General features: G+C 33.1%; 3 protein-coding genes across 3 annotated transcripts in view; 1 reads left to right on the top strand and 2 right to left on the bottom strand.

Annotated features, from left to right (window-relative positions):
- Positions 1–17,097, bottom strand: part of LOC143909769 (uncharacterized) — a 69,598-nt gene that overhangs the window by 43,122 nt on the left and 9,379 nt on the right. The gene's annotated exons all lie outside the window — the stretch shown is intronic.
- On the top strand, positions 1,136–4,489 carry LOC143909780 (decapping and exoribonuclease protein Rai1-like). Its single transcript, XM_077427953.1, has 4 exons — positions 1,136–2,008; positions 3,084–3,342; positions 3,434–3,569; positions 3,651–4,489. Exons 1-4 carry the CDS (start codon positions 1,522–1,524, stop codon positions 3,900–3,902), a joined length of 1,134 nt encoding a protein of 377 aa, XP_077284079.1. The 5' UTR covers positions 1,136–1,521; the 3' UTR covers positions 3,903–4,489.
- On the bottom strand, positions 5,359–15,349 carry LOC143909783 (uncharacterized). Its single transcript, XM_077427955.1, has 5 exons — positions 14,647–15,349; positions 13,635–14,338; positions 7,323–7,507; positions 5,803–5,969; positions 5,359–5,733 (listed from the first exon to the last, which is right to left on the bottom strand). Exons 2-5 carry the CDS (start codon positions 13,822–13,824, stop codon positions 5,535–5,537), a joined length of 741 nt encoding a protein of 246 aa, XP_077284081.1. The 5' UTR covers positions 13,825–14,338; positions 14,647–15,349; the 3' UTR covers positions 5,359–5,534.

Here is a 17,097-nt window from a genome sequence, read left to right as displayed (position 1 = left end):
CATCAATCAAACATAAATTATTGGTGACATATTGTATATATAGGCAGGATTTTGGCCAATTTTTACCGGGAAAGGTTTCAAAAATGAAATCAGAGAAAATTGGCAAACTCTGATAGGAAACGATCAACTTGGAGTCACAAATCCAGGTCTAACCAGCAGCATACTCTGAAAAATTTATTTTTCACTCGAGGCCCGGCCCTGGGATCGAACCCGGCACCTCACGACGCTAAGCAGAAGCTATGCTGTTAGCTAATATGTATGTATGTTCAGGTTCGATAATAATCTTGATTACGTCGGACGATTAAAATGGATAAAGAATTTAAATGAACTAAAATTCTCATTTTAAAAAGTCGATATAGTGAATCATATTTGTTATATCGATATTCTCTGTGTGTGTGTGAGATAACGCTCGCCGTACTATAATAGTCGTTTCGATTCGACATATTCCTTCGGTTTCTCAAATTGGCAAAAAAATCCTTTCCTGTTGTCACAAATTTTGTGTACAATTTGTAAAAAATATGTACAAAATCTAAAATCTATAGATGTCTCAATGGATTAATTCTGAATTAATGAATTAAATTAATTTTTATTTCGTGTTCTTCAGCTTCTGGAAATACAGTGATTTATGTAATAATAAAAAAAGATCGCTGCATTGTTTGTAATTAATTGTCAAGCCTTCCTGGTATATATCTATGTGAAAAAGAAAATAAAATAAAAATATGTACATATGTACGTCACAGCTAAAGCACTGCTAACAAAACGTACAAATATAATAACGAAAGAAAAAAACTGCTATATATACTGTTTGCTACCAATTTTTCCTCTAGACTAATAATAGGCAGCGCTAAGACTCTGAGCATTTAGCGCCATCTGTTTAAAATTTATTTAATTAATTAATTATTTTTTTCTATTGGTGTTTTATGTTGTTTATATGTAGGTAGGTAGGTTGTTTTTACCTTTTTTTCATATTAAAAAATTAAATATCCATAAATATTAAATTAAATATTTTTAAAGGTATGTATTTGTATTTGAAAAGAATAAATATAGGTGTTTGAAAAAAATTGGACCTCGTGTGGATCAAACACAGGACCGACACATTTCTTTTATCTTTATTTTTTATTTAATAATTTAATATGACAACACCCATGCGATGATATTTCACCGGTTGTAACACTAGTTATATATGTATGTATTTATTATAGCGAAAAAATATTCTGCAACGCAATTATTCGTCCACCTTGAAAACATATGTTTGCCATTACAGTGTCACGACTTAATATAACTTTCATTTATTTTTTTCGAACTGGCAGCCCTCTATATTTCGATAACAATTTATCAATTTATTATTGAAATAAGCTAAGTACATACTTTTATATTTGTTTAATGAGTATTCGTATCAAATAACAGTTTGATAGTGATTATAAATAGATGCCGACGCATAATCGTTTTGCAAGTAGGCGTTCGACCATCTAATTATATTACTTTCGTTTTCCATCCAAGCTACACAATAACTGATCGAAAATGGCAAAATTGAGCACACGATTTCAAGATTACAGTGATAGCTCAAATTACGAGATCAAACCAGAGTTGATAGGATTTTACAGTGTCGATGGTGATCAGGAGTACTCGGAAGGACTCGAAGGACTCAAGTACTTAACGCAGAACGCGGGAGAGGTCGAATTCGATCTGCGTATAGGCACCGACAAAGCCATCACCAAATTCAAAAGCAATGTGGGTAACGAGACCTTCTTCGAGTATCTCAAAGACCATAAGACACTCCTCGCAGAATTTGCCGATGATGACGTGATGAACGCAGGGATAATCACGAACAGAAGTACCCTAAGGAACATCGCAGATTTGTTCAACGATCGACGGACCATAACATATTCAGTCACATACATGAGACGAAATATCTACGTGTCAAAAACGCAACCTCGTCGGATACCGTCACACGAGTTTACAGAATCGACTCGATGGGGTCACAAATTTGAGCAGTATATGCTAACAAGTAAGCAATGGATCTAAAATTATGCATTTTATTCGATTCTTGACCATTTAATAGACAATTTTGCACTAAAAGGAATCGTCAATCGGTATTTCAAGTAGGGTTGCCAACTTTTTCTGAGACAATTCCGGGACAAATAGCTCAAAACTCAATTTTTATATATTTTTTTTATTCGTTCGGAACATATTTTATAGTTTTTACATGCGGAAAATATTACTTTGGTTCCTTTATTCGAATACAAAAAATATATACATAAGAGTAAAAGAGGTCTTATTTGCAATTCCGCCTTTACTAAGTCGATATTCATGTTATTCCTGGCCTTCGTCCACACACTTCATGTGACTAAATACTCTTTCTGGGTAAGCATTACTGCAGGGATGGACATAATAAAAGACATTTGTTGTATGCATGTCCGGGAAGATTACTGTGAAAAAAAAACGGGAAAAAACCTCTTAATAATAATAATATTCGTAATTACGATTTTACTGACGCGAAAGTAAAGTTATCCACCCGCGTTCAACTCATCACGCCGCGCCTACCTCGCACTTGAATGTACTGACCATTCAGGGCTGTACCACAAACACACAGCGGATGGCCCACGTCAACAAATATATCTATACCTATATATAAAATTGAATGTCTGTGGAACGGGAGCGGAAACAGGAACGGGAACGGGAACGGGAACGAGAACGGGAACTGGAATTGCACGCGTTATTGTGGCATTGCAACGCATGCCGGGTTCAGCTAGTATCTTATAAAATTTGCATTATAGGCTCTCATTATCTCTCACATATGTGGGATCCATGAATGTGTGCGGGAGGATATTCAAAGTCAAAGTCTTTACGCAACTCGTTTAATGTCTTCGCTTCGGGCTCGACCAGCGAGTGACGCGCAAAGCGACGCCAGGCCTGCCAACTTAAAATATTTTCATTCATACCAATCCCACATACATATATATATATATATATATATATATATATATATATATATATATATATATATATATATATATATATTTTTTTTTTTTTTACTTCACTAATAGGTTATATAATAATTGTTTTCTTTATTTCTTATATAGAAAATCCAAACGAGAAGCCGAATGTGAACAAACCGGTCAATGAAAAGGAAGAATTTGTATGCATTTATAAATTGAAGTTGGGCAAACACAACATATTATATAGAGCAGAGACGGACGGTATTCTAGCAAACGATGATGGCGACAAGGGAATAGCAATTTCTGATGATAAATCGGAAGAGGACCACGTAAAAGAATTGAAAACTCGAACTTTCGTAGAGTTGAAATCCTCCGATATAGATATTACCCATCCTCGCTTTAAGTAATTCGTGTTTTTTTTAATAATAATAAAAATCCTTTAAAACTCTACAATTGGTTTGAACATACTGAAATGATACATACTGGTTTTGTAGAGAATTGAACTCGAGACTAATATGGATACAGTGCACATTTGCTGGAATAAATGACATATATATCGGATTGAAAAATAATGGAGTCGTTGAAAAAATAAAAAAATATTCGCTTGATGATTTGAAAAAATCTGGAACAGTGTTGTTTTTATTTAATTTAACTTGATTTTAATTAATTTTCAAAAGTAGTATTTTTATACAGAGGCATTATTATTTTCAGTGGACGAGTGATGGGATATTCAAGTTTTGCGATCATTTTTTTGATTTCATCAAAAGGCATATTCTCGAAGAGCGTGATCGTCGTAGAAGATATGAAAGAAACGATGTGATTAAATTGTATTTTACGAAACAGCCAAAACAGTCGTTGAAATTGGGGTATTTGCCCAATAGTCAGATAGATGATTATATACCTGAATGGTATAGAAAAGGAGAACGCAAAACAAACAGACATTTGGATATTGAAGAATACTGAAAAATATAGCAATTTTATACGAAAGGCTTTATAGTAGCTGTTCATTCGGATTTTAAAGTCGAAAGTAAAGTCATACACTGCTATCCATCAATAGTAAACAGGAGCACTATTGTGGGCGCAAAGGTATCCCTGTTAATGACCAACTACAATAGACCAGGTTAATTACTTGATTTATTTTTGCAGTTCGTTCGAATGTTGATACTGTTCAGTTTTTTCATTTTTTTTTATATTTTTCATAATTAATACCATTAAACATTTATAAAAACTCCAATAGAAGCGTTTCAATATTATTCTATTTCATTTGAATAAATTTTATAATTTCATTTCAAGTAAAAATTTTATATATACAATAAATATGTATAAAGTTAACATATAAATTATACACATGTTTATTAACAAGTAATTTATGTTCATTAATTAATAGCTTAAATATGTATATTAAAAAAAATTAAACCACAATGTGAATAAATACTTGTATATGTGACAATTGATTTATTAAGTAATATAATATTACAAATCGTGATTATACAATATTATAATTAGGTATTATCATAAACTGTAATTAAAAATAATAATGTAAATGCTGTAAGCCATCATCATTTATTACATCAGCTGCATAATGCTGTTGATGGAATGCCCATTTGCTTAAAATGATTGATATATGTGTGACAATCTGAACCATAGGTCCATATATAAACATGAGCTTCTTTTTTTTAGGCGCCTTCTATCTTTCACTTCGCAAAAAATTGATCTAAAATTCCTACAGTCTTTAAATCGTTTTGAAACTTTTTTTTGGAGAACATGTACCAAATTTAATAGCATTGATCACAGATTTTATATTGATTTCTACTAACCCTGATGTTTTGAAAAAAGCATTAGCTAATTACTAATTTGGGATTTGGACCGCGGACAACGTTCAGTACTAGTTTTTTAAAATACATAAGTATATACATATGTATATATATATATATATATATATATATATATATATATATATATATATATATATATATATATATATATATATATATATATATATATATACATGGTACTTTATTTCTTTCTCCACAAAATTTGCTATTGCATAAATTTGTTCTTTTTTCTTCTAATTAGTTTGATCCTTAATTTTTACTATTTCTTGTTTTATTATAGTTACATATGTTTATTACCATTTTATTATTTTCTTTTCTTATCTACTACCGAATTCTGTTATCGCATTATCGCAATGGATTCTGTAAGTTTTCCAAAAAACATAAAAATTAAACAAAATATCGTAAAATAAACAAGAAAATCATTACACAAATGTTTTCTTAATATATGTAATATATAATATTATTTTAGATATACCATTTACATATGTATAAAATTAAAATTCATCTGGAAAATACTAAGAATATAAAATTATCAAAAATCAACAACAATAAACAGAAAAATAAAAAATATTACCTTAAAACTTGAACCCAAAATCTACTTGTAATTTGTACTACTTACATATTTAATAGATTATTTAAACACATTAAAAACAACAGTCTACATACAAAAATGTTATACATACATCCATCAAAGATATAAATGTCGTTTATTTAATAATAATATTTCACGAGAAATGTATACATACAGTACATACAAATACTAATTTATGGTTAGAGCCATATTTATCATGTCCCGAGTTTCTATGTGCCCTAAATCAAATCCAAACTTCTCTTTGAGGTCGTGGTACGACACTCCGATCACTTCTTTAAAGTTCACCTTCCTTGCCAAAACCTGAGATTCTATAGCTGTGAAAATTGTCGCCGTGACTTTGATTCCAACAGCCTTACACAGCGGTATCCTTAAAGTATAAGTATTCTTTAGTTTTTAATGTGCAAATATACTGTCGAAATATAATTACAATCGTGACCTTGCTTTGAGTATTTCAGCTCCAATATTTTGTCCCCTATAGTCCTTCTTCACTGATAATCCATAAGCTGTCATATATTCATTGACTCCAAACTCTTCAAAGACATCTACCAAATTTGCACAGAATTGTATAGCGCCGATTACAATTGGATAAATCGTTCCCTTCATCTAAAATTTTATATTATAAAAAAACACATGTTTTAAATTGTATAATGCATTATTATGTATTGAAAAAAAAGTTTTTTCAAAACATACCTCTTCTATAATTTGTATATAAAATTATTATTTTGAATAAAAATACCAATAATTTTATTTTACTACCGCCATCTATGTTTAAAACTAATAAACAAACGGTGGATAAACGTCAACAATTATCTCGCCGGGCAGATTTTAAACGCGTCTTACACGATATTTTTCACCATCGTAATGGCGGAGGATCCATTTACTTATATTGATGACCAAAATGAGCAATATGGCAAAGTATGAAAACGATTGGATAAGAGGCAAACATTTTCCTGAATTGTAATCGTAAGTGAAACGTAAAAGAGGTATGTAATAATTAGTCACCGGAGCCTGAGGGGACCGTGTATTGTTCAAAGGTTGTAAATGCATTGTTAAAGGTTTGCCGAACAATGGATAGCACTGTGACTATCCTACCTCTAGTAATAATAATAAAAAGTGGCAATGATGTCAGGACAATAAAAAATTCTGTAAATATTATAAGTGCATATATTTATAATCTATGTACTATATAAAGATGTTTATTTAATTGCCTACTGTGCAAATCCAAAAGTTTTCAATTTAGAATCATCAAATTGGTATAATATCTAATGGTACTTTTCGTGGTAGTCTAACTCAAACAGAATTTGAAACTAGTCTGAGGAAGTTATTTCCAACATTCATTTGTCCAAGCAACGCTGGGTAATTCGACTAATATACATATGCACGTACATAAAATAGGGTGACCAGAGAAAATGCGCGCACGACAATACCGCGTGGACAAACCCGCCCCCAACAAAGCCGCGCAAAATAGACTACAAAATGAAATAAAAAGTTCTTTTGGGTTTTATTTGAATTTGCAGGATTGCTCATGGATAAAAATTTACTAGGATTCAACATCGACCGAGGTTGTTGGCAAATATTTAAAATATTGGAAAAGATTATATTCAAATTATGTTAGATAGAATAGTTGTTTGAAACATAAAAAATGCCGAGATAAAAATTGTTACATGGAAAAAAAGCCTTGCTAACTACCCAGGTAAAATTTAATTAATGTGTAGAAAATTAACTGACATTTGATCTAAAAAATATTCTTAAAGCCTACAAATTATTCCTGCTACTGTTTCTCGAATGGAAAAAGTTCCAGAAATAACACAAATTACTAATGTAGTCTGCAAACCACATCCAACCAATGTCAGCTATACATATTTTAAGTATGACATTGAGAGTTAACAAAAGCCTGACTAAATGTTATTTTCAGGCAATTGTTGGCCTAAGAAAAATATATTATTTTATTAATACCTCTGTTGAATTATCTTTGTCTTCTTTTCTGGCAATAGTTGTCATGTTTAGTCCTACAATATCTGGATATACTTCTTCTGGATTGGATGGATTCTCTCTAAGACATACAAGTGTTAATTTTGCTTCTAGACTATGGTACCAAAGATTCCTTATGTCCTCCACTGAATTGGGCTCTTTAGCTATGCCTAAAATCAAAAAAAAAAATCAATTGTGAATAGATATGTAGATCAGTATAGCCATCTTGGATCCTCACACTAAGTAGCCAATTTATATACGAAACTTTATCAAATTCAGTATTTATACAGTGGTGAGATATTATATGTATTATATCGGCCTTACACCCTATGGCGCCCTCGCGCAATTTTTTCTAAGCGCCCCTAGAATTTTTTTAAAAAAATGGGTTGCCATCCACTTTTCCGGGCATGGGACCGGCAGCAAAGTGGTTAACAAGATTTCCCAACCCCCGTAGGAGTTAAAAATAAATAAATAAAATGGTAATTCGGAAGTGAGCTTTTCGAACGTTTCTTTCAGCAAAACCTATAATTAAAGCTGAAAAATCAAGATATCATTTTCAGTAGATAGAGTTTCAAAACTGGAAAGTCTATTTTGTGACATTGCAGACCGGAGATAAGTTTTAAGTTTCGAAAATTCGCATTGCAACCCATATGTTCAAATACAAATCTTGTAAATCATGCTGTTTTATAAAATTTAATACAATGAGTGGATTAATTTTACTTTGAACTTTATTTCAAAGAAAGGCTTTTAAATTAATAGCTTCATCGCTAAGTTCATTACTGATATTATCAGATTTTTAATTCGCGGTGAGCTTAATATGAAAATCGGTTCGTTCCGGTAGACTTGTAAGACAAAATACACAAAACCCCCACGTCTCTGAAAATCTGTTCGAATCTTTCTTTCATTGACACTATGTATGTATCTAAGAATTAAAATTAATTAAGAAAAAAAAAGTTGTATCAAAGAATTAAAAAATAATTTAATTGAAAAAGAACATCGTAACAAACAATAAATGAAACAAGGAAGCTGAAATCTTTTGGTTGTTCCGTTAATGTGGTTGCTTCATGAGCTACACCTGGATCCTTTCTTTCAGTTTGAGATAAAGTTATTAAAGCATCATGAACGTCAACAATTTGATAACGAACTGCTTTGACATTTGCTATTTTCGCTTCCCATCGTGTGTCAGATTATATGGAATTATTTAAGGAATAAAATTGCACGCGAATCAGTTAGAATCTCCACGCGATATATTGAAGCTGAACATAGTTTAACATATTTACAGTGTTTAAAGTAGAGGCGCCGTTGGTCCTCTGACCTTTAGCGCTCTAATTTTAATTTTAAAGCGCCTCTGGCGCATCAAGTGGCGCCTTAACTTACTCGGCAAACTTAACTTACTTTTACAAATGTAAAAGCAGATTTGATTTGAAAATTGAAAATAAATTTAATGAAGAACCTACTAAAATCATATGAATCGTGCATAACAGCCAAGTCAAATTGGTGAGTTCATATACAATCTACTGTAGCAATCCACGTTCTCCAACACTGAACTGACATCACACCCAAGTAATTTACTTTTTCGTACAAGTACCTGTGCTAGTTTGAACGGTTCAGTGATTATTCCACACAAAGCGATCTCGCACCCGTCACTAAAATCTAGATCACGGAATATTCGACACCTAAAATTACATCCATCGAGTGACCCACGCGAACTATCATACTAACGAGAACTCAAGTGCCATAAATTCCGTGTTTGAGATTTTCGTGGCAACGATCAAATGCACAAATCTTCACGCGTTTCCGTACTTTATTTACACTGTTACCATTTTTCATTATAGATAATTGGAGAGAAGAACGTTCAGATTATTGAAATATATTATCTGAAGTATCACACATCCCGAAAGTTTATGATAAAATAGTTTCAGAGCAAAAAAATGGTCAATAAATTCGAGAAGATTTAGGGTGAAAACCATAGTTGAAAACACACAAAGAGGCACGTGGCACGTGTTTTTTTTTTAGTCCTCATGGCTTCCAGTTGGGAAGTGCGTTCCTTTAGCTTACTATTAATTCGTACTATCTTATTATTTCGATAAGTTTTTCCTACATTTCTTCAAATATGGTAATCACTGTCAAACCTATGTACATATCAATACAAGGATAAAATATCACCAAAAACACTCCAGGGGGGGGGGGGGGATTTTTGGACTGGGTGCCGCAGGATAGATTTTGCGTGCTATCGTTTTTTTACACGTGCAAAACTATCTAAAAAAAAACACATGCCACGTGATTCTGTTTTTTCGCCCTTATGGGTTCGATCTTAAAGTAGATCTGACGTTTTAACATAGCCAGCAGCATAGCTCGGTTGTTAAGCTTCTGCTTAGCGTCGTGAGGTGCCGGGTTCGATCCCAGGGCCAGGCCTCGAGTGAAAAATGAATTTTTCAGAGTATGCTGCTGGTTAGACCTGGATTTGTGACTCCAGGTTGATCGTTTCCTATCAGAGTTTGCCAATTTTCTCTGATTTCATTGTTGAAACGGTCACCGGTAAAAATTGGCCAAAATGCTTCCTATATATACAATATGTCACCAATAATTTATGTTTGGTTGATGTGCAGTAAATATGTTTGTGTACGATTTGATAGATCTCTCATTGATTTGCGAGTTTTTCAGTGTCTCGTAAATCAGTTACTTATATAATGAAAAATGCTGCAATATTTGTAATTGGCCAGGAAGGCGCATTGGGGTTGCCTGTAATGCCTTCCTGGTATGTGTAAATAAATAAATAGCAACCTTACATAGTTCTCTACTAGAATCATATATAAAGCCCTTTAATTTATTTGAACAATTAATTACACGTCAAATCTTTTTGCACAATGCAACTCAAAATGCTGCTAGTCGTTAACATAAAATTAGCTTATTTATTTTTGCCGCGTCACCGTTAATTTAGTTTCTATTCAAGTACAAATAATGGAACCAACAATATTTAGAAGCCGATGTGCTTCATTAGGAGATTCCCAAGATGACCCAAATGATAATGTACATACTACATATGTATATATGTACGTTTGGTCGTTCCCCTTTTGTATGTTTCAATTAATCGCCTTATTGAGCGTCACTTGTAAGCAATCTCATCTAGGTAACATATTTCTACTGCTCAGAAGGAAATATGTATGTATGTATGTACTTAGATTTAAATCATGGAGCTTAACTACTGTGATAACTTACTGTGAAAAACTTGATAATCAAATACAGAAGCTACGAAATTATGTAGTGATAAGGCATTTGACAAACAAACGTTTGTTATTACACCTGTATAAACAACGACAGTTTTAATCATTTAGAATTTCAACATTCCATAAAATATTTTTGTTTTCAAACAATAATACATGTTTAAAAATTACATTTTAAATCACAGCGTAACAACAACAGGTCAAAAAGATTAGATAAAAAATAGCAGCTATTTAACGCTGTCAATTTCAAACGCTACAGACGTTGATTATTATACGATAATGTAATTGTTACTGGGCACTGCCCACTATTGAACAATAAAATTGAACCTGGGCGAAGCCGGGAAAACGTTCCTAGTTTCCTAGAAATGCTTAAGAGGGTTGTACACCCAAAACCTTAATTTTGTTGCCGTTCCTTTCTTCGATATATATATATATATATATATATATATATATATATATATATATATATATATATATATATATATATATATATATATATATTTATATATATATATATATATATATATATTGAGTGAATGCGACAATATATACCAATATATATATTGAGTGAATGCGACAGTTGCGCTTCGACCAGATAATACGAATTTAAATTGACAAAATCAAGGTTTCGTATTCTCCAATTTTGTCCTCCGAAACTGGACCAATTTTTAAAAAACTTTCATCATCGGTATGAGAAAGATACTTTCTGTGCATCTGTGTGCGTATTTTTTTTTAAATCGACCGTTAAATAAGCACGCTGGACTCTTTTCATGGGTGTAAAAAAAGGCCATTTTATAGATGTTTGGCGGATTCTAGCTCCTATAAAAAATAACTAACAAAGAAATGAAAGCACAGATGCATGCCAATCGTGGATATCCATAGGATATTAAAAAATAATTTCTCTAGTGCCATAATTGAGGAAGGGAGAAGTGTAATACGTATGTATGGACAAGGCGCTGGTGTCCAGCCCTCTTAATATCTTCCCTGGATCACGACGACTTACTTGATGTACATAAGGTGCATATTAATTGTTGATTGATTTTGGCTTGGGCGACGCCGGGTGTAAGGTTAAATAATAAACAATTACTTAGTCTATTGTTGAGTACTGAGTCTCTAATAACCCCTTGACATCACAATGAATCTGTTAATATGTACATACATACATAGATTATCTGTTTACATATCATATACAATTTAAAATGAGATAACATGGTAGATAAAATCTCGTACAAACATATAAATACACTGTCAATCTTATTATTATGTGTACATATGTATGTATGTATGTATATAGTAATGATTTTTATAATACTTTTTAATTTTCTTTGTATGCTGACGATACATTTTTTTAATTTTAGTAAAGTTATTAAATAATATGTATACATATGTACTCGAGCGACGCCAGGTATACGTATATACATACATACAGATATATCAATATCATGCCGTGGAAATATCCCCGGTTTTATCGCACAGCTTCGCTTACGTGTGCGCGAGCAGGATACAAGGGGACTAGGTGATTCATACCGAGTCCCTTTGTATCCTGCTCGCACACACGTAAGTAAGGCTGCGCGACAAAAACAGGCAGATTTTCATGGCACACCACTGATACATACACATATGTATGTACATACATACATACATACTACATAAGTATTATTAACTCTTAATGATATAACTCAAAACTCTTTTAATGATGATAAATGAATTTGAAATAGTTTCGGTTTTGAGAAAAGCTCATAATTCTTATCCAAGTACATATGAAATTTGCCGGGGCTGTGGCTTTTTGGCCGTTAGATATCGAGAGATTCTGATTTCGCATTAATTTATTTTTATGTTTCATTTATTAATAACATGTATGAATATTGAATTATTAACGAGCGTATTGATGATCATTGAATGCCACAAGTACATACACACATATGTTTGTTTGTAGATCTGAGACTAAGTTTCTAGCTTTGTCTTTTTCTCATGTTTAGGCCAAATTGAGGAGAGGGTCGATATTTGACAAATCTTTGACATCAAATTTGACATTATATTAGTTTCGTGTATAAAAATAATAAGAGAAAAATTTGAATTTTTAAAAGTTAATGGCTAAAATCAACTCACTACATATGCACCAATTTGTATAAGTGGGCCAGAGATAATCCGAAATCGGCCTATTCGTAAAATCACCATTTTATTTACAAACGTACTTGGAAATGGTGTTATACATATACATATAATCAGCGGCGGTTTTATCATACATGAAAATAAGCGCACGCTTGGGGCCCGAATCTTGGGGCCCCCGAAATGGGCCTTTTCTAACAAAATTTACAACTCACAAATTATTATCAATGTCCACAATGCGTTCGTAAGCCAAGAAAAAATGAAATTAATACCGAATTTTATTCCAAAAACTGTCAGTGTTTCAAGTATATACATATATTAAATAAATAAAAAAGAGGACACCTATAAGGGGAGGTACCATTTCCAGTCAACTTAAAAATTTGAAAAAAATTTACGTCGTGTCGATAAGAATTTTAGTAACCGATACTAAGTTTCAGTTCGATAGGACTAACGGTGTTCAAAAAATCCCCAAAATACACAGACACACACACATTTTTTCTAGATAATGAAAACGTGTAAGTAATCGACTCTGAGTTCGAATCAGTCAAAATCTCGAGTTCGAATTTTCGCATGATCACAAAACTTCATCTATTGTTACTACGTATGTACATACATAGATAAAGTAAAAATTTGGTTTTCTAAAATCCTATTGAAAAACCAAATACTGAAAAGTTGATTTTTTTACTGACTTTTCTTGATCCATTTACTAAATTAATACGATTTGGCATGATTACATTTTTAAAATCATTATCGGAGTCGGAGTTGGATTTTTGGAAAATTTCTGAGTTGGTGCCGTGTTTTTGTTAAATGAATCCACAGGTGCTATATTTTTATATGTATGTAATATTTGAATAGCACAGTGAAACTTGTGAAAAGTAAACTCTAAATGGTTTGCTTTTCCAGCTTTTACTTGAAACTTATTTTATATCCGACTGAAAACGAATATACAAAGGGTATATTTAACCTGTGCCCTTGCACGTGGGTTCATCTAGCAGGAAATGGGCACACATGAAGTCGACAGCCTCGTCGCGCATCTCCTCCGGAAGATCCTGGACCCTGAAAGATGGGATGGTGCCATCAGCCAGGGGTCGCCTCCCTTTGAACCTGTGCCAAACACTTGGATACACCACATCCGCGGGACGACACCACACCATGATCCAACACTTGGGATTTTTTCAAATGTTATCAGTCGAGGAAATGCTATCGGGTATGTCTCGCTGGTCCAGCGACGTGCCGATGACTGAAGTGGTTTCCGTCTGAAATAGATGGGGGAAGCTAGTCCTATAATACGCGAGATTGTATGCCTCTGTCTGTATGTCGTGTATGCGCACGCATACCAAGCGAATCTGTCGACGTAATGTCGTATTGTGTCGTGTATTTATGTCTATACATACATATATCATCTTAATATTCGTCACAGCTTTCCCACGTTCGTTAATATAAGATAAATGGCGTGATCATCATATGAAGAAGTGTGCATGTTTTGGAAAAGTATAAAACGGTTTCAAATCTCATGTGACATGTCTATTGCGAAAAATTGAAAATTATTTTTGAATTCAGATATTCGATTCTAATCGATGTGAAATAAAACAATTTTTTGTCGGGCATAAATGTCACTGTACTAACAGATTGAGGCTAATAAAAATCTTGTAATAATCATTAATTACACTGAGCAACAAAAAATCATGTTTTTGAGTTACCAGAGCAGAGACTAACCAATCTTTACTAAGTTTGACCCACTGAATTCGAATATGATAACGATTTTTGTTGTTTGGGTCTCCTTTACGAGATATGAGCGTTTAAAATTCGCTTTAAAAAACAATAAAAAATCACAATCAATAGAAACAACATCTGACTATTGATTCCAATACTCACTTTGAGCACAGCAATACTAGATTTTGAATTAAAGACCGCAAAAGCCAAAAATCTATAAAAAATGGGCATTTTTTTAAACGCTCATATCTCGTAAAGGAGACCCAAGCAACAAAAAATATTATCATATTCGAATTCAGTTGGTCAAACTTAGTAAAGGTTGGTTAGTCTCCGCTCTGGTATTTTTTTGTTGTTGCTCAGTGTTATTAATTCAGCTTCTACGGTTTTTGATAATTGTTTACATTCATTCTCTCCTTTTTCCAGGCTGCACTCGTTAGACTAAATACTCTTTCTCAAATTGCATTGGAATGTGGAATTGAAAGTATATGGGCCACAATATTCTACAAATTATTGCAAGCGGAATGATGTTTAAGAAATATTATCCATTTCTCATCTATTGTTTTTTTTTCTCGTTTGCTTCGGTCACATTCAGTAATTATTATTTCGAATAAAAACATCAATATTTTTTTTACTACCGCCATCTATGTATAAAATTAATGACTACTAACTGTCACCTAGATTAAAAATCTTCGGACCTGAAATGCTTCTTATACGATATTTTATATCTATCGTAATGGCGGAGGCTCCATTTACTTATATTGATGACCAAAATGAGCAATATGGCAAAGTATGAAAACGATCGGATAAGAGGTAAACTTTTTCCTGAATTGTAATCATAAGTGAAACGTAAAGGAGGTATGTAATAAAAAATGCTCGAATCCCGTGTACGTTAGGCTACGTGCACACATTCATGGATGCTGATCGATGCGTTTTTAAATGCGTTTAACCAGTAGAATAGACTAGTAGTAGTCTATTATAATGTAGGCCATTGTGACGCATTAGGTTCTTCCCGTAATGCCACAATGGTCCAAAACTATTAATAAATAAATAAATAAATAATGCTTTGAACAGAGTGGTCACGAATAAAAAAATTCAAATATATACAGAAAAAACGGTGAATTTGATTTGTTGTTGGGAAATTACTCCAAAATTCGACAGTATTTAATATGTATGTAAATTGGCCATTCAGTGGCACTTCTTCTCCATTTCCGTGTGTCATTCGATTATCACATTTGGTTCATTAAGTTATACAATGAACTATTGGTTTTTGGGTTGTTTGTGGTCTACATATTTCATTAGCCAATGAAATGAAGCTCCATATTGTTTGGGTAAATGAAATTTTCCATATCAGTCTGAAAATCATTTTTGATGGGGTGTCTCGAAACTTCTAGTCAATTTAAATATAATATATGTACATATAACATACATGTGTGTGAACGCGATTGAAAATGCAGTGCGCTAGTACAATATATATTTACATAACCAGCAGAATAGACTAGTGGTTAGCATATAATTCTTTGAACAGAGTGGTCACGGGCTCAAATCCCACTAGTTTCTGCTGGCCAGACCTTAGATTTATGACTCTAGGTCGATCCAGTGCCGGTTTTAGGGGGGGGGGGGGGGGGTCCAAGGAGGGCGCCAAATAAGTTAGGGCGCCGCACGATGCACCAAAGGCGCTGTAAAATTTAAAATTAGAGCGCCAAAAGCCATTCAAAATTTTAAATTAGAGTGCCAAAGGCGAAAGTTTTTTCTAAGGGTGTTTAGAAAAAATTGCCCGGGGGCGCCATCGGGTGTAAGTCCAGCACTGGGTCGATCGTTCCCTATCAGAGTTTACCAATTTACATGATTTTCATTGAAACGGTTCCAACAAATTGGCAACCTCACTCATTTTCTAGCAAAATCTCGAGTTTTCAGAAATCTCGAATTTCGCTGAATTGTGTAAAATGCTGCAAATTTACAAATTTCACCATAAATGTCTCTGTGGATGTTAATTGATATATATTTACTGAATTTCGATGGATTGTTTAAAATGCTGCAAATTTACAAATTTTACCAGATATGTCTTTGTGGATATTAATTGATATGTATTTATTTTGCCACATTTTCATGGGTTTGGTGCAAACGATCGACAAGCGCCAGACAGACTGAACCACAGATTAACTGGATGGCTGCTTTAAACGCAATTCTCGACTTCACGAATGATAGATTGCACATCAGATGACGAGTAACCTTTCGATGTGCACAGATGCAATTATTAAAATGGTAATTATTAAAATTGAGTTGGATCTTTCTGGCGAGTTTAATAAGGCAAAATTCGGAACTAAAGTATCAGAAGCACAGAACGTATACAGGGTAGGTATGTCGGGACTTCGGGTAGATTTCGCTTAGTGTAAGTGCGAGCAGTGCGCACGCATAAGGTCGCACGTGTCGTTAATCTGTGCTTCAGTCTGTCTGGCGCTTGTCGATCGTTTGCACCGCATCGCATTTTCATATATTTTGTTCATTTTCTCACAGTCGCAAATTTCAATAACGCTTTCATCTGAAAATCACTGACTATTTCATATACGTGATCAATTTTAACAGACAATTTAGCAAACACATTTGCAAAGCGGATGCGAACAGATTTATTCAATTACAGATAATGTTCTCTCTTTATTACATAGTAAAAATAAAGCGATTTAACCTTCGACAACCTGTCAGACTGTTTATGCATC

Source organism: Arctopsyche grandis, chromosome 3 (genome assembly GCF_051622035.1).
Source record: "Arctopsyche grandis isolate Sample6627 chromosome 3, ASM5162203v2, whole genome shotgun sequence".
Lineage (NCBI taxonomy): Eukaryota > Metazoa > Arthropoda > Insecta > Trichoptera > Hydropsychidae > Arctopsyche > Arctopsyche grandis.
This window is presented reverse-complemented; position numbering and strand designations above follow the sequence as displayed.

Excerpts from the sequence above, each read along its gene's own strand:
- LOC143909783 (XM_077427955.1), bottom strand. The coding sequence starts at position 13,824 with ATGGTGTGGTGTCGTCCCGCGGATGTGGTGTATCCAAGTGTTTGGCAC. Across the intron at positions 7,508-13,634 it reads ACCCACGTGCAAGGGCACAG|GCATAGCTAAAGAGCCCAAT; the intron begins GTTAAATATACC and ends TTTTGATTTTAG. Across the intron at positions 5,734-5,802 it reads GCTGAAATACTCAAAGCAAG|GATACCGCTGTGTAAGGCTG; the intron begins GTCACGATTGTA and ends TTATACTTTAAG.
- LOC143909780 (XM_077427953.1), top strand. The coding sequence starts at position 1,522 with ATGGCAAAATTGAGCACACGATTTCAAGATTACAGTGATAGCTCAAAT. Across the intron at positions 3,343-3,433 it reads ATTACCCATCCTCGCTTTAA|AGAATTGAACTCGAGACTAA; the intron begins GTAATTCGTGTT and ends CTGGTTTTGTAG. Across the intron at positions 3,570-3,650 it reads ATTTGAAAAAATCTGGAACA|TGGACGAGTGATGGGATATT; the intron begins GTGTTGTTTTTA and ends TATTATTTTCAG.